A 22,892-nucleotide genomic window follows, 5' to 3' on the forward strand; every position below is an offset into this window, starting at 1 on the left:
GCATTCAGGTCGAAAACCTATGTTGTTAGCACCTATATTACCTGTTTATTTTCATAATTCGTTATGATTGTAAATATATAAATAAATAAATAAAATTTTGAGCACAATATTGTTTGGGAGAATTTTTTTTAAGCATATAATATTTTTGGGTGCAAAATGCTTCCAAACATATTATATGTTCACATAATAACATATTGTTTTTTAGAAGACAACATTATTGAATTTGGATGCAAAAATACAAAATGTTTGGAACTTAGACTACCCAAACATATATTGTTTAGACCAATATGCTTTCAAACATATTATATATTGGAAGAGATCAAACATATAAATGTTTGGGCAATACCCAAAAATGTATATGCTTGAAGCAAAATATGTTTGGGAGTATATGTTACAGAAGCGATTTTTTGTGAGGGTGTAGGGATTGTGTGAGAACCAAAAAACAGATTTTTCACCTTGATTTTAAAGCTTTGAAAATGCCGACCTTTGACTATGGCGATTATTGGAAGGTCGACTGTTACTGTCACGACTTTCGATTTGTATACCCTGGGCCACACTGTGGAACAGGGTATTATAAGTTAGTGCATATGTTTTTTTATAAATTTTCATCAGAAAAAAGTCTTCCCCTCCCACTTCAAAATCGATTATAGGATTTTATTCGATTGGTCTACTTTGGTTATTATTAAAAGTCGATTGGGACCAACATCAGAAGTAGACTGGACTCCGTGTATTTCAATTTTAGAAGCTATCAAAAGTCAATTGTCTATTTCAAAATTAACAAAAGTCGATTTTCGTCTTTAATCTTCATAATGTGTACCTCTAGGTCATGAACCGACTCCGATACGTTCTCGAAAATGTGGTTAACCTGTTCGCAAAGGGTCTCATGATTGTCTAAAGTTAGCAAACGCACCAGAAAAATTTCTCGAAAATTTCGGACAATATGAAACCCAAGCAATCCTTTGAAATGTTAGCTATCTCGCTCATTTTCATTGGACGTGCCCGATATCATTTTTGTTTTCACTTTACTTTGCAATGTTGAAATTATTTTCATTACAATAATATTATTTTCACCAGGAAAATGTTTATCATAACATTTTCAATCGTGAACATAATGTTCAATCAACTATTATCATTTTTGTTTTTTTTTATACAGCTAATCATGACAATTACGACTTTTAAAGCAGCTCTAATCTTTTGAGAGACAATAAATCGCCATAATCTGATGCCAGCACAAGAAAATTACCATTTTACACAAATTTATAGTCACAACAAAAATTATAATTTCAAGAGCTCTTCTCTATTCCCTTAGACAAGAACTTAACTTATTTTCCCCTTAATTCTTTACTACTAATCCTTTGCAGAAATTATTTGTCGCTAATCCTCTTGGTAATAACATTCTTTTTAATTTACCATTTTTTCCATTCAATTTCATTTACAGAGAATCTACCAATAGGCAACCTAAACAGGGGCGAAAAAATTTAACAGTAGCAGACGGACGGACACAAAATAATAATCACACTTCAACAATAACACACCCACGCGGCTGGTATAAAATTTAGATACTCGAGTTAAACGGAGGCTTCTTCTGCTGCTGGTCTTGTAGTGTTCTGTCACACCCCAGAGTATTTAACCAAATGATGCCCAAAACAATTAAAAGCTAAAACAATTAAGGCAAACACCAGAAACAAAATACGGGCGATAGCAGCACAGTCATACTAAAAACCCCAAAAGTCAATGGACAATTGGGCCATTTAAACTGGACTACAAGTGGACTCTTGGTAGCGAATGTTAGCTGTGGTAGCGCCAGTACTATCAAGTGATTCACAACAAAACTAAATACTAAGCATAAAACCTAGATCGCATCGGAGAATAAAAAAAGCCCAGGGCATCATCAAAAAGACATTTAGAGGAGACAGGACCATAACATAGAAAGAAAACAAAAAAGGATCTGGAAGAACAAAAGGAACCAGAGCCTAGGAAAAGACAACAGAAAGCGAACTAAAGCATAAAAATAATTCACTGAAACGCCGCGGGAAGCACAAAAGACAAAGAACGCAACCACACAGAACGGAAACATATCGTAATTCAGCAAAAGCAAGCAAGACGGAAACGGAAATAGCAGTAAGATGATGTAGTTGAATACAAAGCGAAACCAGAGAGCAATAACCGAATAAAAAAAGGATATTTCCTTTTTTTTCTGTTGTTCCTTTTGAACTTGGCACACACACATACGCATAAATGTTGGACAAAAGAAAGTGAAACAAAAAGACTGCATCATGCTCGCTAGTAAGGGCAAGCCAACTTCCTATACATTGTCCTCCAGCAATTAATGCTGCCAAATGTAATCGAACTACACTCAAACGCACGTAAAACTATGACACAAATTCAATATCACAAAGCATAATCATTTCCAATAAGCACAACAACAACAACAAAACGCATAAAACGAAAACGTTCCTAAGCCATCCTCTGCTATTAAATTAACAAAAGCCAAAAGCGACTCACACACCCACACACGTAAACAAAACCAGAAGAGAATTTGCCTATAATTGCCATCTATTGGACATTTTGGTCAACAACAGGAAACGGAAATAGACAAGTCTCACAAAACAAAGCTAAGCAAAATGGCGTTTATATGGCGGCGACGTTCCACTTCAATTGTGAAAATAATTGCCATTCTGATGGCCATTTGGTTTTTCGTAGCATTTTTTATCTACACCGATGATGCCCGTCGTGATTCGGCTTCAAACAAATGGAATAGCATGTCCTTGCCGTGGAAAGGTTTTGCTGGTGGCAATGGGGCTGCTGCTGGTGGTGGTGGTGGTCTTGGCGGTTCTGCTTTGGACAACAATCAAATTGGAGCATTCGAAGCAGGTGGAGGCTTTGGGGTGGGTAACAATCCTGCCAACATTGTCGGCCAAGGCGGTGGCAATGATGAGGATATGGAAGGTGTTGCTGCCGATGTACCCATTGCCCAACCGGATGATCCCAACAATAACGGGAATGTAGTGGCCGGCAATGGCGGAGATGATAACGACGATAATGCCGATATCAACGAAGGCGATGAATCCGTTTTGGACAATGTCATTGTCCAGCATCCCAACGACAAGGTGTATCATGGCAAATTGCTGGCTGGGCAAAAATCGGAGGGTAACAATAAAATCCCACCCATGGATGATGGTAAGTTAACACAATCTGTTATAATTGCTTAGGGATTTTGATTTACTCTTTTGTGTTGTGATAGGTCAGTGATATTTTGATTTGAGCAGCAAAAGAGTAGATTAGAATTTTGCATTTTAGGTGGATTGGATCTGAAATAATATTTTTTTTTGTTGCAATTAAATCAAGTAAATTAAGCTAGGACATTTTCTTTAAGAATAAATCTTTTAATATAATACTACTGTGGGTAAAAAATATTTAAAACTTTTGTTGAAAATTGTGAAAATTCTTTATTTATTCTGCCCAATCTATTTCGTGTTCCCACCTCAGTAATGCTGGTGCCATTTTTGAGGGTTTCAGAGCTTCTCTAAGTGGTTTCACTGCAATGTGGAACGCCGTTCGGACTCGGCTATAAAAAGGAGGTCCCTTGTCATTGAGCTTAACAGAGAATCGGGCAGCACTCAGTGACAAGAGAGAAGTTCACCACTATGATATCACAATGGACTGAATAGTCTAAGTGAGCCTGAAATATCGGGCTGCTACTATACCTAACCTAACCTATGCTCGTAGCAATTCATTCATTCATTCGAATGACTCAAAATGTTTTCCGCGGAGCGATATCCTTAGTTTTCAGAGCAGATAGAAGTCATATGGAACTAACGACGGTACGATGGGATATTATTTTTTGGTTCTCTTGACAAATATTTTGATATGACATTAGACACAAATGTCTTTAAGATTCAACAAATATATATGACAAATGGATTCCGCGTGAAAATCGAATTAAGTACCCAGCAAAAATTTGGAAGTACTTCCAAAGGCGTAACTTTAAAAGCACTTCGAAAAATGTCCTCCCAAAGATGTTCTTTATTTTAACTACTCAGGAAGTTCTTTTGATTCATTTTTTATACCCTCCACCATAGGATGGGGGTATATTAACTTTGTCATTCCGTTTGTAACACATCGAAATATTGCTCTAAGATCCCATAAAGTATATATATTCTGGGTCGTGGTGAAATTCTGAGTCGATCTGATCATGTCCGTCCGTCCGTCCGTCTGTTGAAATCACGCTAACTTCCGAACGAAACAAGCTATCGACTTGAAACTTGGCACAAGTAGTTGTTATTGATGTAGGTCGGGTGGTATTGCAAATGGGCCATATCGGTACACTTTTACGTATAGCCCCCATATAAACGGACCCCCAAATTTGGCTTGCGATTGCTCTAAGAGAAGCAAATTTCATCCGATCCGGCTGAAATTTGGTACATGGTGTTAGTATATGGTATCTAACAACCATGCAAAAATTGGTCCATATCGGTCCACTTTTACGTATAGCCCCAATATAAACGGACCCCCAAATTTGGCTTGCGATTGCTCTAAGAGAAGCAAATTTCATCCGATCCGGCTGAAATTTGGCTGAACCATGCAAAAATTGGTCCACATCGGTCCATAATGATATATAGGCCCCATATAAACCGATCCCCCGATTTGGCTTGCGGAGCCTCTAAGAGAAGCAAATTTCATCCGATCCAGCTGAAATTTGGTACATGGTGTTAGTATATGTTATCTAACAACCATGCAGAAATTGGTCCATATCGGTCAATAATTACATATAGCCCTCATATAAACCCGTCCCCAGATTTGGCTTGCGGAGCCTTTAAGAGAACCAAATTTCATCCGATCCAGCTAAAATTTGGTACATGATTTTAGTATATGGTCTCTAACAACCATGCAAAAATTGGTCCACATCGGCCCATAATTATATATAGCCCCCATATAAACCGATCGCCAGATTTGACCTCCGGTGCCTCTTAGAGGAGCAAAAGTCATCCCATCCGATTGAAATTTGGTACGTGGTGTTAGTATATTGTCTCTAACAGCCATGCCAAAATTGGTCCATATCGGTCCATAATTATATATAGGCCCATATAAACTGATCCCCAGATTTGACCTCCGGAGTACCTTTGAAGAGCAAAATTCTTCCCATTCGGTTGAAATTTGGTACGTGATGTTAGTATATGGTATCCAACAACCATGAAGGAATTGGTTCCTATCAGTCCATAATTATATATAGCTCCCATATAAACCGATCGCCAGATTTGACGTCCGGTGCCTTTTGGAGAAGCAAAATTCATCCGATCTGGTTGAAATTTGGTACGTGATGTTAGTATATGGTATCCAACAACCATGCCAAAAGTGGTCCATATCAGTCCATAATCATTTATAGCCCCCATATAAACCGATCCCGAGATTTGGTTTTGGAGCCTCTTGGAGGAGCAAATTTCATTCGAGTGAGTTGAAATTTGTAGATGACAGTCTTTCGTAGAAGTTTCTACGCAATCCATGCTGGAGGGTACATAAGATTCGGCCTGGCCGAACTTACGGCCGTATATACTTGTTTTTAATTGTGCCCAAAATAAAACGCTAAATCCATTGTTGAAAAATTGCGAATTTTTTAAAATATTTGAAGTCAAGTGTTTCAGACAAGCGTTAGAATTCATAAAAAAGAATTTTAAAAATTATTTATTTATCAAAATATTACAAAAGTTTTTAACTCACGTTCAAAACACTGAATTCAGATCGCACCTTAAGAAGTGATGCCCATTCAGTGCGACGTCTGTTGAAATGGTGGATATCCGTCCTATGACAATCCCATGTTAAATTCATCGCTTCTGCGCCAAGTTTGTACCACTTCCAGATCCCGAAAAATGCTTTTTCACTACTTTTTTGGCGACGCTTTTTTGCTGGCCAACAATAGAATACTAAGGCTATGGTAACATTAGGGAAATATTTGACCAAACTGAGTGTCAAACATTTTTCCAGAATCATTTTCTGAATATCAGGATACCGTTTTTGGAAAATAATCCTGCCATGACGTTATAAATATATCCAATATGAACTAAAAATGTTAGCTGATTTGGCTGTGGCGACGAATTCTTTTTCAATTTCTGTCAAATATTTGCCCAGTATGACCATAGCATAATTAAAAAAAAAAATACTTTCCAAAAATGTGAACGGAGGGTAACAAAATGAAACGACAATGTTCACGAAAAATCAAAACGGATTATTCACGATCTCGTCCACGGGCGTTCACGATTTCATGAATGGCTTTCGTTTTTCTTTTTTGGAAGTACTTCCAAAGGCGTAACTTTAAAAGCACTTCGAAAAATGTCCTCCCAAAGATGTTCTTTATTTTAACTACTCAGGAAGTTCTTTTGATTCATTTTTTATACCCTCCACCATAGGATGGGGGTATATTAACTTTGTCATTCCGTTTGTAACACATCGAAATATTGCTCTAAGACCCCATAAAGTATATATATTCTGGGTCGTGGTGAAATTCTGAGTCGATCTGTCCGTCTGTTGAAATCACGCTAACTTCCGAACGAAACAAGCTATCGACTTGAAACTTGGCACAAGTAGTTGTTATTGATGTAGGTCAGATGGTATTGCAAATGGGCCATATCGGTCCACTTTTACGTATAGCCCCCATATAAACGGACCCCCAAATTTGGCTTGCGATTGCTCAAAGAGAAGCAAATTTCATCCGATCCGGCTGAAATTTCGCTGAACCATGCAAAAATTGGTCCACATCGGTCCATAATAATATATAGGCCCCATATAAACCGATCCCCCGATTTGGCTTGCGGAGCCTCTAAGAGAAGCAAATTTCATCCGATCCAGCTGAAATTTGGTACATGGTGTTGGTATATGTTATCTAACAACCATGCAGAAATTGGTCCATATCGGTTCACTTTTACGTATAGCCCCCATATAAACGGACCCCCAAATTTGGCTTGCGATTGCTCAAAGAGAAGCAAATTTCATCCGATCCGGCTGAAATTTCGCTGAACCATGCAAAAATTGGTCCACATCGGTCCATAATAATATATAGGCCCCATATAAGCCGATCCCCTGATTTGGCTTGCGGAGCCTCTAAGAGAAGCAAATTTCATCCGATCCAGCTGAAATTTGGTACATGGTGTTGGTATATGTTATCTAACAACCATGCAGAAATTGGTCCATATCGGTCAATAATTACATATAGCCCTCATATAAACCGATCCCCAGATTTGACCTCAGGAGCACCTTGGAAGAGCAAAATTCTTCCCATTCGGTTGAAATTTGGTACGTGATGTTAGTATATGGTATCCAACAACCATGCAGGAATTGGTTCCTATCAGTCCATAATTATATATAGCTCCCATATAAACCGATCTCCAGATTTGACCTCCGGTGCCTTTTGGAGAAGCAAAATTCATCCGATCTGGTTGAAATTTGGTACGTGGTGGTAGTATATGATATTTAACAACCATGCCAAAAGTGGTCCATATCAGTCCATAATCATTTATAGCCCCCATATAAACCGATCCCGAGATTTGGTTTTGGAGCCTCTTGGAGGAGCAAATTTCATTCGAGTGAGTTGAAATTTGTAGATGACAGTCTTTCGTAGAAGTTTCTACGCAATCCATGGTGGAGGGTACATAAGATTCGGCCTGGCCGAACTTACGGCCGTATATACTTGTTTTTAATTATGTCCGAAATAAAACGCTAAATCCATTGTTGAAAAATTGCGAATTTTTTAAAATATTTGAAGTCAAGTGTTTCAGACAAGCGTTAGAATTCATAAAAAAGAATTTTAAAAATTATTTATTTATCAAAATATTACAAAAGTTTTTAACTCACGTTCAAAACACTGAATTCAGATCGCACCTTAAGAAGTGATGCCCATTCAGTGCAACGTCTGTTGAAATGGTGGATATCCGTCCTATGACAACCCCATGTTAAATTCATCGCTTCCGCGCCAAGTTTGTACCACTTCCAGATCCCGAAAAATGCTTTTTCACTACTTTTTTGGCGACGCTTTTTTGCTGGCCAACAATAGAACACTAAGGCTATGGTAACATTAGGCAAATATTTGACCAAAATGAGTGTCAAAGATTTTTCCAGAATCATTTTCCGAATATCTGGATACCGTTTTTGGGAAAATAATCCTGCCATGATGTTATATATCCAATATGAACTACAAATTTTAGCTGATTTGGCTGTGGCGACGAATTCTTTTTCGATTTCTGTCAAATATTTGCCCAGTATGACCATATCATAATTAAAAAAAATACTTTCCAAAAATGTGAACGGAGGGTAACAAAATGAAACGACAACGTTCACGAAAAATCAAAACGGATTATTCACGATCTCGTCCACGAGCGTTCACAGTTTCATGAATGGCTTTCGTTTTTCTTTGGCCAGGAAAAGTCTTAAAATATTCGTTACACGTTCTCATAGCTACTCCTTGGTGGTGCAATGCGCTAAGGCGACTGTTAGCGCGTATGGTGCAGACAATACAGGTTTGAGTCACGGTAGCGGATTTTTTTTTTTAACTTTCATTATAAATTCGTAACCATTACGTTTTCAGATCATGAACCCTAGTTGTTGTTTTGACAACGCATGGTGTCAATTTATCTTTGCCAGATTGAATGTGTTCTCCGTTTGACACCACATGTGTGTTTCATAAACGGATTGCTTTGAAATTAGCACGCCGTTCATGAGTTTGTCTATGGGCGTATATATCGTGTACCATCCGTTCAGTGTATGAGAACATTGTTCATATCTATCAGAAATATAAGTGGTGTCTCACATGGTGTGACCAATGTCATTGTGATTGAAATATAACTAAGATAATTCGCTCTTTATCACTTCTGACATATTCAAGAAAAATGTCTGTCTATCCAATGATGTACGTCTGGTGCAAAACTAACATTTTGCTCTTAAAAAAAATGTGTGGGGAGATCATATTCCTTCTCTGCGTATACACTTCTCAAGATGCTTACGGAAATTTGGAAAAACTGAGCATGTCGCAACAACATAGAACGTTCAATTCTGAGTGGTATATAAACTTTTGTATGCTAGTTGTTTTCCAAGAAATCAGGAAATCGAACCTCTGAAGTCGGTGCTTCGACAATTGGACCCAACGCATGCAAAAGTATATCTTAATGAGGAATATTTTGAAAAACAAAAAACAAATTTTCGTTGATCTCCACTTTATAATTTCCAAATGTGGCTGTTATCTACCTACAAGCAAAGAGGATATAGACGATATAGATCTAAAGTACATGAAGCGGTTTAAGCACAACCGCCATAAAAGTATCGAACAATCCGATGTCATTAGTTTCTTTGTACCGGATTGATGGAAGCGCTGTCTATCGGCCAACGACTCCTGTCCATGATTAATTTTTTCATAGACCTCCAACTCATTGTCTAGAGGGATCGCAGTTGGTACCCTTTTTTGTATAATTCTAGAAGTAGAACTTTTAAATGAGGCTCGTCTATGCAAACAATGTTCTCTTATCATCGAATCGACGATAAACTTGCTTAGTTACAACCGCCCATATTTGTTTTAGCAATGTGAACGAATAAAGTTAATGTTTGCCAATATTATCCAATTATCTAGCAGAGACAGAGAGAGAGTGAGAGAGACACACACGTGCGTAAACCATTAAAATTGGGCCATTAAACAAACCAAGCGAAACAAGCCAATTTAAACTCTGGACAAAAAAAAACAGACCACCAACAACATTGTCTTCAGCGATTATAGCTGGCAATGGTGGCTCACACGATACCGGTTAATGTTAAATATTTGTTTGGGCCAACTCTCCATGATATCGACAACTTGTCCAATGTCATCAGAGAGCGAGCACATGGATGAAGTGCGATGGAAAGGCAGTCTGTGGGCCCATGGCATGGCATGGTGTGGCATGACATGACATTCCATGGAGTTGAGTCCATGGATTGCATTTATTTTCTTTTGAGTTGTTGCAAACGTGGTGTGGTCCTTCCTATGATTTATGATTGTTTACTCCACTAGAATCACTGTTAACCCCGAACGCCAAATGGCATGTCCATCGTTACTCCCATCGTCATTGTATTCAGTGCAACATTTATCATCGAAATGTGCAATGAATGTCTCGAATATTTGACATGCCACGAGTCTCTGCTCTGCTGCCACTAACCCAGACTCTATCAGTACCAAACATAAATTTACAGATCTTTTGGTTATTTTAACTGGGTTAGTTTATGTTTTATTGTAAACCCAAGCAACTTTGGCACAATTACCACCTGGAAATCTAACTCCAAGCCAACTTGCATTCAACATTGTTTGCACGTTTTTTAACAGATTATCTACCATAAAAATAGGGAGTATATTAAGTTTATTAGTCCGTTGGAATTGAAACATTGGATCTCGTCAATGATTGCCTAGCTGTATTTACCATTATAAAGTGTCTTTCGCCTAAAGCGGCAAATAGATTTTATAAAAGTGGCACAAAAAGTGTCACTCCATGTGATAAAGAAAACAAACAAAAAGTGTCATTCGCCAAAAATGAGTTTAAAAAAGTGGCACATAAAGTGTCACTCTATATCACAAAGAAAACAGGAGATATACAATTCATAATAAAAAGTAGCAAACATATTTGAACAAGTTGCACAGAAAGTCGCACAAAATGTGGCACTAAAGAATTGTAAAAACTTTAGTAATGTAAACCAAGCCAAACCAAACTTTATATCGTCAATCATTAAAACTCATTCCTTGATGTTGAGAGTTGAATGTGGCACCGTTACCGTTCAGAATTTCTAGAAAATGGCACAAAAATGACACTCATCAGAAAAGGTGTGCTACCTTTTCAGTTAATAAAAGTGACAAAACTAGTGGCATATAGAATTTGAAATAACTTTTTTCAATTGAGACCATCACTATCCTAGCAAACATTTTATCACCATTTTTGTGGAAAAACACTCCTTGCAGAAAAAAATCTTTGCATACTTTTAGGCGGATCATGTCTCCATTGAAAATATTACGGTAAACAAAGAAAAAGTGGTCACGATTATTTCTTAAGAATAAGGCTGTGGAGTCGGAGTCTGAAGATTTTGCTGGAGTCGAAGTCGGAGTCCACTTCGCAGCCCTGTTTCAGACATCAATCATTACCTAATTTAATGGGATTTGGAATCAAAATGTACCAAAAATATTACAGTATAAATGAATCTAAATATAAGGTGGCACAACATGGCAAATAGGTGGCAGAAAATGTAAAAGTTATAGCATCTAGTGACAAAAAAATTCTCTGTTTCCAATAAAGTGGAACAATGACAATATTGCAGTGTATTTTATTTACTATAGAAAAAATTCTGTGACATACATGCATACTTTCAGGCGCCAATATAGTATTGGATATCTAAAATCGATCATTAAGGCACCAAACACATCTGTAATCTTAGATTGAGGGTCATACTTTAAAAATCTTAAACAGTGGCAAGCCAATATAAAACGGTGACATAAAAATGCACAATTGCAGTGTATTTTATTTACTATAGAAAAAATTCTGTGACATACATGCATACTTTCAGGCGCCAATATCGTATTGGATATCTAAAATCGATAATTAAGGCACCAAACACATCTGTAATCTTAGATTGGGGGTCAAACTTTAAAAATCTTAAACTGTGGCAAGCCAATATAGAGCGGTGGCATAAAAATGCAAAAAGTTTGCGCTTGGGGGCCCCATCGCAATATAAAAGTGGAAAATTAGCCACCAAAGTGTCACAACAGTGCCAGTCGCTGCGATTGCGTTGCAACCGCAGTTGCCACAGATGGTACAATTCGACCAAAAATAGTAGATTTTTTTACTATTTGATAGATTGTTAGAATTCTTGATTTTTTTTCACAAATATTCAGATTTTGACAAATATTCCTCTCCACCTAAGAAGTACTTCATCCATTTTCCATAGAAATAAAATTTGATAAAATTACCATAAAATAACATTTTAACAAAAATTTTCTCTAGGAATAAAATTAAGATAGAATTTTCCTTAGAATAACATTTTGACAAAAATTTCTCTAGAAGTAAAATGTTTACAAATATTTCCTATGAATAAAATTTTTACAAAATTTTGCCTAGAAATATAATATTGACAAAATTTTCTCTAGAAACAAAACATTGACAAAATTGAAAAAAAAAAATTTACAAAACTTTCCCTGGAAATTTCAAACAAAATTTTCCCAAGGAATAAATTTACGACAAAATTTTCTCTAGGAATAACACTTTGACAAAATTCTCTAAAAATAAAATTTTGACAAAATTTTCTATAGAAATAAAATGTTGACAACATTTTCTATAGAAATAAAATTTTGACAAAATTTTCTCTAGGAATAAATTTTGACAAAATTTTTCCTAGGAATAAAGTTTTGACAAAATTTTCTATAGAAATGAAATTTTGACAAAATTTTATCTAGAAAAACAAAAATTGATAAAAATTTCTCTAGGAATAACATTTTGATAAAATTTACTATAAAAATAAAATTTTTGAAAAAATGTTCTATGGGAATAAAATTTTGACAAAATTTCCTCGACAAATAAAAATTTCACAAAATTTTCCCTAGAAATAAAATTTTGATAAAATGTCCTCTTTTATTAAATTTTTTACAAAGATTACCCTAGAAATAAAATTTCGACAAAACTTTCCTAGAAATAAAAATTTGGCAAATCTTTTTCTATAGAAATAAAATGTTGACAACATTTTCTATAGAAATAAAATTTTGACAAAATTTTCTCTAGGAATAAATTTTGACAAAATTTTTCCTAGGAATAAAGTTTTGACAAAATTTTCTATAGAAATGAAATTTTGACAAAATTTTATCTAGAAAAACAAAAATTGATAAAAATTTCTCTAGAATTAACATTTTGATAAAATTTACTATAAAAATAAAATTTTTGAAAAAATGTTCTATGGGAATAAAATTTTGACAAAATTTCCTCGACAAATAAAAATTTAACAAAATTTTCCCTAGAAATAAAATTTTGATAAAATGTCCTCTTTTATTAAAATTTTTACAAAAATTTCCCTAGAAATAAAATTTCAACAAAATTTTTCTAGAAATAAAAATTTGACAAATCTTTTTCTATAGAAATAAAATGTTGACAAAATTTCCCCTAGAAATAAAATGTTGACAAAATTTTCTCTAGGAATAAATTTTGACAAAATTTTTCCTAGGAATAAAATTTTGACAACATTTTCTCTAGGAAAAAAATTTTGATAAAAATTTCTCTAGGAATAACATTTTGACAACATTTGATAAAATGTCTCTAGGAATAACATTTTGATAAAATTTTCTATAAAAATAAAATTTTTACAATTTATATGAGAATACAATTTTGGAAAAATTTCCTCTAGAAATAAAATTTTTACGAAATTTTCTATATCTGTGGGTAAGTTCTCCTTTTTTGTAGAAATATCAATTTTCTCTTAATGGTGCAAGCTAAAAATATTTAAAACTTCGAAACATTCAAGAATATTTATACACCCAAATAAATTTTTGCTATTAGGAGTGATCATAAAATAACAAATATACTTCTACAATAAAATAATAAATCATTTCTTTCGAAGAAACATTTTTTCATAATAACTACAAACAATTTGATCACAAACTACACAATAAGATTTTTTATTTGGTATATTTTGGTAAAATTTTCTTCAAATTTTGGTAGATTATTTTTGGCTCGAGTGGCAACAGTGGTTGCAACACTAAAAAGAATTTACTAACTTCGTGAGGGGTACCTAATCTTCGTCAAAATTTAAAAAGAGAATAAACAGTGGCAAAACCAATATAAAAAGGAGGCATAAAAATGCAAAAAGTTGGCATTTAGTGGCACAAAAGTGTCATCGCAACAAAAAAGTGGAAAATATTCCATTGCTACGATTGCGTTGTCACTCTAAGGGGGTTTAACTAACTAACTTCGTGAAGGGTACATATTTTACGTCGCAGCCATACTTTTAGCCATTATTACACTTTTTTTAATTTTCCGCTTTACCTGTCTTTAAAAAGGTAAAGACACGAAAATTTTTCCAATAAAAATTTTAATTGAGTTTTAAAAAATATTCAATTAAAAATTTAATTGATTCAACAAATTTTTTAATTGAAACAAAAATCAATCACAAAAATAATAGTATCAATTAATTTTTTAATTGGATCAATTAACTTTTTAATTGACCTTCAATTAATTTTTTAATTGATACTATCATTTCTGTGATTGAAGACATTTCAATTAAAAATTAATTGGATCAATTAATTTCGTGATTGAATCAGAAAAAAATTTTGTGTGTATGGCGGCATTGTTTCTGGTTAAATAAAATTTTGACAAAATTTTCTATTGAAATAAAATTTTGATAAAATTTACTAGAGAAATAAAATTTTGAGAATATTTTCTATAGATTTTTTGACAAAATTGACTGTAGAAATAAAAGTTTGACAAAATTTTCTATTGAAATAAAATTGCGACAAAATTTTCCATAGAAATAAAATTTTTACAAAATATTTTAAAGAAATAAAATTTTAACAAAATTTTCTAACTTCGTGAAGGGTACCTATTTGACGCCACATCCATACTTTTAGCCATAATTACATTTTTTTTTTAATTTTCCGCTTTACCTGCCTTTACCTTTTTCTATGGCGGCATTGTTTGTGATTAACTGGCCATGCTGCTGCATTTACTCAGGAGCTTTGGCAGCTACTTTATAGGTGGCTTGAGTTTTCCACTGCATTTTTTTATTTTTGGCTCGCCGTCTGTGGTTTTTCTCTATTAACAAATAATTTATAAAGCCGTATAATTTTCAAAAGAAACAACAAAAACAAACCGTCGGACGTTGTATGCACAGGCAAACGAAACAATAACACCAACAACTACAACAGAATACTCAGCCAAGAAAATTGCTTAATTAGTCTTGAAAACGGCATCGCTTTGCGCCGGATTTGTTGGTTAGTTTATGGTTGTTGAACTTGACATTGACTATGGGAAACGAATCGCTACCATTACAACCACCACCACCATCAACCTCCTCTATAGCCATTCTTTTTTTTTAGTTTATATTCTTCAGTTTTTTGTTCATTTTCTTTTTCATCGTTACTGAATTAGGTTAGATTTGGTTAATTGCTTAATAAAAATATGAGAAAAGTTAATCGATATTTTGTGGTTCACAGATGGCTGGCTAGACGATAGATCTACAAGTGGGCGTTTAAATTAATCTGTGGCTACAAAACAAAAAAGAAACAAACGACAACATCATCGAAAATGATGAATTTTCTTTGGTATAGGAAAAATTCAAACGAATAGAGGGATATGGATATTTGAAACTGAAATGAAATAATTGACCGAAACGAATTTCAAATTAAGGTTATCAAAGAAAAAGAACCGAATTGTATAGACCATTAATTGGGGTCGAAGATTTAATTGGTGTTTGGATGTAATAACCTTGAACTTCTTAAAAAAAAAAAAAAAACAAGAAAAAATGTAACCCTATGTTATTCCCTTCCAATTTTTATCAAAATATGATTTTTTTAATTGGGCATATGGTAAACCACTTATATTGGCACCCTGTTGCTGCACTGACAAAACAGAATGCCTCGTGTGCTTGAAAAAATTGTTAACTTAAACTTTAACTTCCAAATTCAGACCGGACTTCAAGTAGAAGTTAGGCAATTTTTAAAGTATAAAACGCTTTTAATATAAAGCATTAAAAAATATCTGCTATTTTTAAATGCTTTTTTGCTATGTAGTCAAAAATTTGAAGAAAAAAAAATCTCAGAATTATTGAAGCCACGTAGAATTTTTTTTTCAAAATTATTAAAGCCAAGTAAAATTTAGTCAAAGCTCAAAAATATTTCTCAACTATCCAGTACATTTCTCAGTAAGTAAAGTTTCATGTTTTCTTATACAAATCGTCATAGGTTAAATTTTGAACTGTGAACTTTTCAAACTATAGGGTGGCTGTTTAGAAAACATAACAACCTGAATTTGGTTTCATTACATATCAGACACCCTGTACTGGTGTGTTTCATAAATTATCCATGTGGCGTCACTGTGGTCGGTCTTCAATTTGATTATTTCCCTGGATCCTTTTACAAAGAAAAACTATGTAATACCGAATTTCATGAGCTGGTGGAGGTTGAAAATGTACCAAATTTAGCGGAGGGAGTTTTACCAACTTGCTCTCTTCATACGAAACTTACCACAGAAAAAAGTACTAAATCGATAGGAAAATTTCCAAGAGCAAATCACCTGCCTTTGCCACTCATCGAAATTACCCATTTAATAAATCTTTATGACCTATTTTTAGATGAAATATTTCATTGAATTTATGGCTGAAGCCATTAGTAAAAATCATGTTACATCTTGATTCAAGGGTGGCCACAATAATTCCTAATTACGGATTATCACACAATTTTCTAAGCAATTCACCCATAAATGTAATTATCGTGACCAATTCCATTGCTCTTTCCCATTTCCTTATGACATTCACCATAAAGAATCCTTAACCCCTCATACAAACACACACACACCCGATATAAGCCAACATTCTTTGATGTTTTGACCACAGCTATGTACGTGTATCGTATCAGGTCTTATCCCAAGATACGCCATAAAAACTGGGTGGCGTTAAAATTGCGTGTTTTAAATGTAAGTTCGTCGAGCAACATTGTTTAACACTTCAGCAATGATGTTTCCTAGGGCTTTGTATAGAACTGTTGCGGCATTAAGTGCTTGTATTTCTATACAGGTCAATGGAAAAGAATGATATTAGGGCAATAAAGTTACAAGGAAAGGCCTTTATCTAAAATAAAAAGCGTGGGAAGAAACATCATGATCTCGACTGTATCATTTTCTTCTTATGCTTTTAAGTTTAGAAAAAGGTCTTTTTTACCCAAATATCGATGGGCTGCCACACTGAAAGAAGAAGTTTTAGACAAGCAAAGTTTTCTTTTGACGCTAAATAATTTTCTTTAAAGGCAAATAAAAAGAAATAGAAACAATCGCTGAATATGCGATTCATAAATTTCATAAATCATACATTTTGATTTGTTTGGACTAAAAGAAAATACTTTATGAGAAAGGGGAATTTCGTTTGTCTTAAATTTCGTTCCAGAGGAAAGTATTTTTTCTTTGGGTGCAGGAGAATAATAAAATATGTTGTTGGTTGATTAAGTTGCCAAGTGCCATCGGAAAATATCAACTTCAAAGGCCAGCAACAAAAAAATCTTGGAGACTGGAAATTCTTGAGAATGTCTTATCCTCTTCCGCCTACCTACCCCGGTTGCCGCTCGTGCCAAAAATAATCTACCCAAAATTTAGAGAAAAATATACCAAAAATCTACTAAACTTAAAAAAAATCAAAATTTTATTTTTATGGAAAATTTTGTCAAAATTGTATTTCTATAGAAATACTGTAGAAAATTTCTCAAAATATTATTTCTATAGATTTTTTTTTCTTCAAAATTTAGTTTTATAGAAACTTTTTTAAAAATGTTATTTCTATAGAAAAATATGTATTTTTTTTTCTATAGAAAAATTTGTATTTTTTTTTTTATATAAAAATTTGTAAAAATTGATTAAGCAGCCGAGCACCATCGGAAAATACCAACTTCAAAGGCCAGAAAAAAATTATGGAGGCAGAAATTTTCTGAGGATGTCTTATCCCCTTCCGCCTAGCTACCACGGTTGTCACTCGCGCCTAAAATAATCGACCCAAAATTTGGAGAAAAATTTACCAAAAATCAACCAAACTAAAAAAATCAAAATTGTATGTCTATAGAAAATTTCGTCAAAATTGTATTTCTACAGAAAATTTTGTCATAATTTTGTTTCTCAAGAAAATTTTGTCAAAATATTTTTTCTAAAGAAAATTTTGTCAAAATATTTTTTCTAAAGAAAATTTTGTCAAAGTTTTATTTCTGTAGAAAATTTTGTCAAAATTATATTTCTACAGAAAGTTTTGTCAAAATTTTATTTCTATAGAAAATTTTGTCAAAATTTTATTTCTATAGAAAATTTTGTCAAAGTTTTATTTCTATAGAAAATTTTGTCAAAATTTTATTTCTATAGAAAATTTTGCCAAAATTTTATTTCTATAGAAAATTGTATCAAAGTTTTATTTTTATAGAAAATTTTGTCAAAATTTTATTTCTATAGAAAATTTTGTCAAAACTTTTTTTTCTATAGAATATTTTGTCAAAATTTTTGTTCCATAGAAAATTTTGTCAAAATTTTATTTCTATAGAAAATTTTGTTAAAATTTTATTTCTGTAGAAAATCTTGTAAAAATTTTATTTCTATAGAAAATTTTGTCAAAATTTTATTTCCATAGAAAATTTTACCAAAGTTTTCTTTTTATAGAATATTTTGCCAAAATTTTATTTCTATAGAAAATGTTGTTAATTTAAATTTTGTCAAAATTTTATTTCTATAGAAAATTTTGTCAAACTTTTATTTTTATAGAAAATGTTGTCAACATTTTATTTCTGTAGAAAATTTTCTAAAACTTTTATTTCTATAGGAAATTTTCTCAAATTTTTATTGCTGTAGAAAATTTCTCAAAATATTATTTCTATAGATTTTTTTCAAAATTTAGTTTTATAGAAACTTTTCTAAAAATGTTATTTCTATAGAAAAATTTGTATTAAATTTGTATTTTTTTTTTATAGAAAAATTTGTAAATTTTTTTTCTACATAAAATTTTGTAAAAATTGATTAAGCAGCCAAGCACCATACGAAATTACCAACTTCATAGGCCAGCAAACACAAATCTGGAGACTGCATTTTCCTGAGAATGTCTTATCCTCTTCCATCTAGCTACCACGGTTGCCACTCGTGCCAAAAATAATCTACCCAAAATTTTGAGAAAAATTTACCAACAACTTAAAACTTAGAAACTTAGAAAAAAAATTAAAGTTTTATTTCTATGGAAAGTTTTGTCAAAATTTTGTCAAAATTTTATTTCTATAGAAAATTTTGTCAACATTTTATTTCCACTGAAAATTTTGTCAGTATTTTATTTCTATAGAAAATTTTCTCAAATTTTTATCTCCATAGAAAATTTTCTGAAAACATTATTTCTATAAAAAATTTATTTCTATAAAAAATAGAAATAAAATAGAAAATAAATAAAAATAAAATTTATTTCTATAAAATATAGAAAAATTTGTTTCTACATAAAATTTTGTAAAAATTTGTTAAGCTGCCAAGCACCATACGAAATTACCAACTTCAAAGGCCAGCAAACACAAATCTGGAGACTGAATTTTCCAGAGAATGTCTTATCCTCTTCCGTCTAGCTACCACGGTTGCCACTCGTGCCAAAAATAATCTACCCAAAATTTGGAGAAAAATTTACCAAAAATCTACCAAACTTAAAAAAAATTAAAGTTTTATTTCTATGGAAAATTTTGTCAAAATTTTATTTCTATAGAAAATTTTGTCAAAATTTTATTTCTACAGAAAACTTTGTCAGTATTTTATTTCTATAGAAAATTTTGTCAACATTTGATTTCCATAGAAAATTATGTCAAAATTTTATTTCCACTGAAAATTTTGTCAGTATTTTATTTCTATAGAAAATTTTCTCAAATTTTTATCTCCATAGAAAATTTTCTTAAAATTTTATTTCTATAAAAATTTTGTCAAAATTTTATTTTTATTGAAAAGTTAGTCAAAATTCTAAATATATAGAAAAGTTTATCAAAATTGTGTTTCTATAGAAAATATTGTCAAAATTTTATTTATATAGAAAATTTTCTTAAAATTTTTATTTCCATAGAAAATTTTCTTAAAATTTTATTTCTAAAAAAATTTTGTCAAGATTTTAGTTGTACAGAAAATGTTGTCAAAATTTTATTTTTGTAGAAAATTTATGAAGTGCGTCTTAGTTGGAGAGGATTATTTTGCAAAATTTATCAAAACATAAAGAATTATACCTATTTACGAAACTGTGCCAACCGTGCTATGTCTATTTTCCCCATCATATGAAATTTTCATTGATCATAAGAACGTTTTCCTCAATACAATGAACATTTTCGTTTATTATGATTTTTATCATTATTCCTTCATTCCTTCAGTATTGGTAACACCGTGCTGTGCCTATTTTCCCCATCATATGAAATTTTCATTGATCATAAGAACGTTTTCCTCAATACAATGAACATTTTTGTTTATTATGATTTTTATCATTATTACTGCATTCCTTCAAATATAGGTAAAATTACATTATATTTAAGAAAGTGATTTCCTTATTCAAGTGAAAAAAAACAATTTTCCTGAATATTATGAAGTCTTTCCTACAACCTTAGTAAGGCCTCTTCGACTGAGATCTGGGAAAAATATCCCCCTTGAATTTGATAAAAGGGAAAACGTAGCATCACCACAAGGGACAAGCAACGTTGTCTTTGAGCAGAGAAACCAAAAGCATGACAGCCACTTCCATTGCACTCTGTGTGTGGATGATTGATTAAAGTGTAACAAGCAAATATCCACTCACTACTTTAGACCCGATAGCTAGCTAGCTAAGTATGTAGGTAGGTAGTGAAAAAATCTAGTGGCGCTGGAGCAAAGAATACATCACATTTTTCAGAGCTGTCTCTAGGAATCATCAAGAACCACAACTACCGAGAACAATAAACCATAACAGTATGACCAGAACACTGAGCATACAGTTTTCCTCCTTCCAAACAAAAAGCCCCTGGAAAAGAGAAGGCCATTAAAACGAGGTAGAACATGAGTAAACATGTAAGTACCCAGATACCTGCTGCTAAAGGACATTGAAAATAGGATGAATGCATGTACAAACAGACAGACTTATCAAACAACCAAGTGGTCTTACCAATAATGAATGAATGAAGTACTTCCACTAGCCACTACTTGTCGTAGCTCTAAATAAACCTCCATAGATGGCGAAGGCTTGTCTTCCACCACATGAGCCTTAAGAGCAACATCTTCTTTAATGTGTCGGTTTCGATGCTCCTGTCGTTTTCCACTCATATGAAAGCTGATGGTTTGGTGTATATGGTCCACTGTCATGCTAAAAACTACAACATGATCTGGTAATTAGTGGTTTTACTATTGTTTCTGTGATACTCTTCCGTTGGCCATATTTGTTCATTTAGTCTTCGACATATTCCAAAGTAGATACAGCAGATATATGCACATGCATATCCACCGCCACGGCCTTGTCCCAATCATCCATAGATCCAGGCGGCCGCCATGCCATCATAATGGTTACTCTGTTTTCCTGAGACCTTCAGTTCTACACTACCCCCAATGGCGTAGGAAGTTCTTGTAGTACAAATATGTGACCGAATTGTTCCTTTTTCGTGTACAAAGCCTATAATTTCTCATCGTATTGTGGATGGGGGGGGGGGGGGGGGGGGCGGTGGCAAATGAAGGGCAAGTCTCCTTTAGCCTGAGGTGCAACTCAACCTGCATATGTCTTTAAAAACAAAACGAAGGACAAATGTAGACTATCAGGAATGAGGAACCAAGAAATTACCACCCATTAAAATTTTATCATCCTCATGTACATCGTATGTATATTTGTATAAAATTGCCATTTCGAATTCAGTTGGTAATTTAGTACTCATTGAACTAAATATAGTTTATTATCGATATGTGAATCAGCGATGGGCAATCTTAGATTCAAAACTTAAACCCAGGGAAAATTTTGGCCGTACATCGAAGACCCAATGAAGTCTAAAGTATTAGTGATTAAATTGTAGACTGAATGGATTGTAGTTGATATGCATACCGAAGTCTCATTTATTGATTTGTAGACCCAAGCCTCAGTCAAGTTGAATATCCGATTGCTGTCTAACTGAAGGAAAGTCTCAGTAAACCAAGTCTCACAAAATCGAAGTCTCAATGGCTAAATACCAGACCCAAGTATCAGTAGTTGAATGGCAGACAGAACTCTAGAAATCGCGATCTTAACTCCAGACGATACTTGAACATTCCACTGCAGGTTGATCTCTCAGTGACTCATCTGAATTAATCTTTGTGACTGAACTCAATGTCTCAACGAAGTGTCAGTGGTTGAGCTGTAGACCAACGTCACGAACCAACAGACTGATGTATCCTTGGACAGAAGACTGAAGTCTCTGTAACTCCACTGAAGACCGGAGTCCCAATGGTTAAATAGCACACCGAAGTACCACAAGTTGAATGACAGACTGAAATCTTAGCATCGTCTTTAGAAATCGAGGTCTTAACTCCAGATTCAAGTATTATTCCACTGCCTATTCAACTTTTATTGACTCAACCAAATTAGTTTCAGTGGCTGCACTAAAGACCGGAATCTCAGTGGTTGAACTGGAGACCAAAGTCTTATTGATTAACCATCAGTAACTCAACTGAAGACCGAAGTCTCAATGGTTAAATGGTTAAATAGCAGACCGAAGTATCAGTACTTGAACGGCAGTTCGAAGTCTTAGCGTAGACTCTAGAAATCGAAATCTTAACATCAGATTCAAGTATCATTTCACTGCAGGTTGAACTCGTAGTGATTCAATCGAATTAGTTCCATTGACGACTCCAAAGACCGGAATTTCAGTTAATCAATTGACCCAAGTCTTATTGATTAACCAACAGACAGATGTATCTTTGAACAGAAGTCTGAAGTCTGAGTAACTCAACTGAAGACCGAAGTATCAGTACTTGAACGGCAGGCCGAAGTCTTAGTGTCGACTCTATAAATCGAAGTCTTAACGCCAGATTCAAGTATCTCTCGACTGCAGATTGAACTCTCAGTGCCTCAACCGAATTAATCTCAATGACTGCACTAAAGACCGAAGTCTCGGTGGTTGAACTGCAGACCAAAGTCTTAGAGCTTATCCTACAGATTTATGGATCTTTGGACAGCAAACT

At 33.5% G+C, this 22,892-nt stretch overlaps 1 protein-coding gene across 3 annotated transcripts in view; it reads left to right on the forward strand.

Moving 5' to 3' along the window:
- The window catches only part of Pgant9 (polypeptide N-acetylgalactosaminyltransferase 9), a 270,158-nt gene that overhangs the window by 139,611 nt on the left and 107,655 nt on the right, over positions 1 to 22,892 (forward strand). For all 3 annotated transcript variants that reach the window (XM_075312576.1, XM_075312578.1, XM_075312577.1), the window contains one exon: positions 1,439 to 3,180. In XM_075312576.1, the coding sequence (XP_075168691.1) occupies positions 2,625 to 3,180 (556 nt within the window). In that variant the 5' untranslated portion in view covers positions 1,439 to 2,624. The remainder of the gene's footprint in view (positions 1 to 1,438; positions 3,181 to 22,892) is intronic.

The sequence above is a fragment of the Haematobia irritans genome, chromosome 5 (assembly GCF_050003625.1).
Source record: "Haematobia irritans isolate KBUSLIRL chromosome 5, ASM5000362v1, whole genome shotgun sequence".
In the NCBI taxonomy this organism is placed as follows: Eukaryota; Metazoa; Arthropoda; class Insecta; order Diptera; family Muscidae; genus Haematobia; species Haematobia irritans.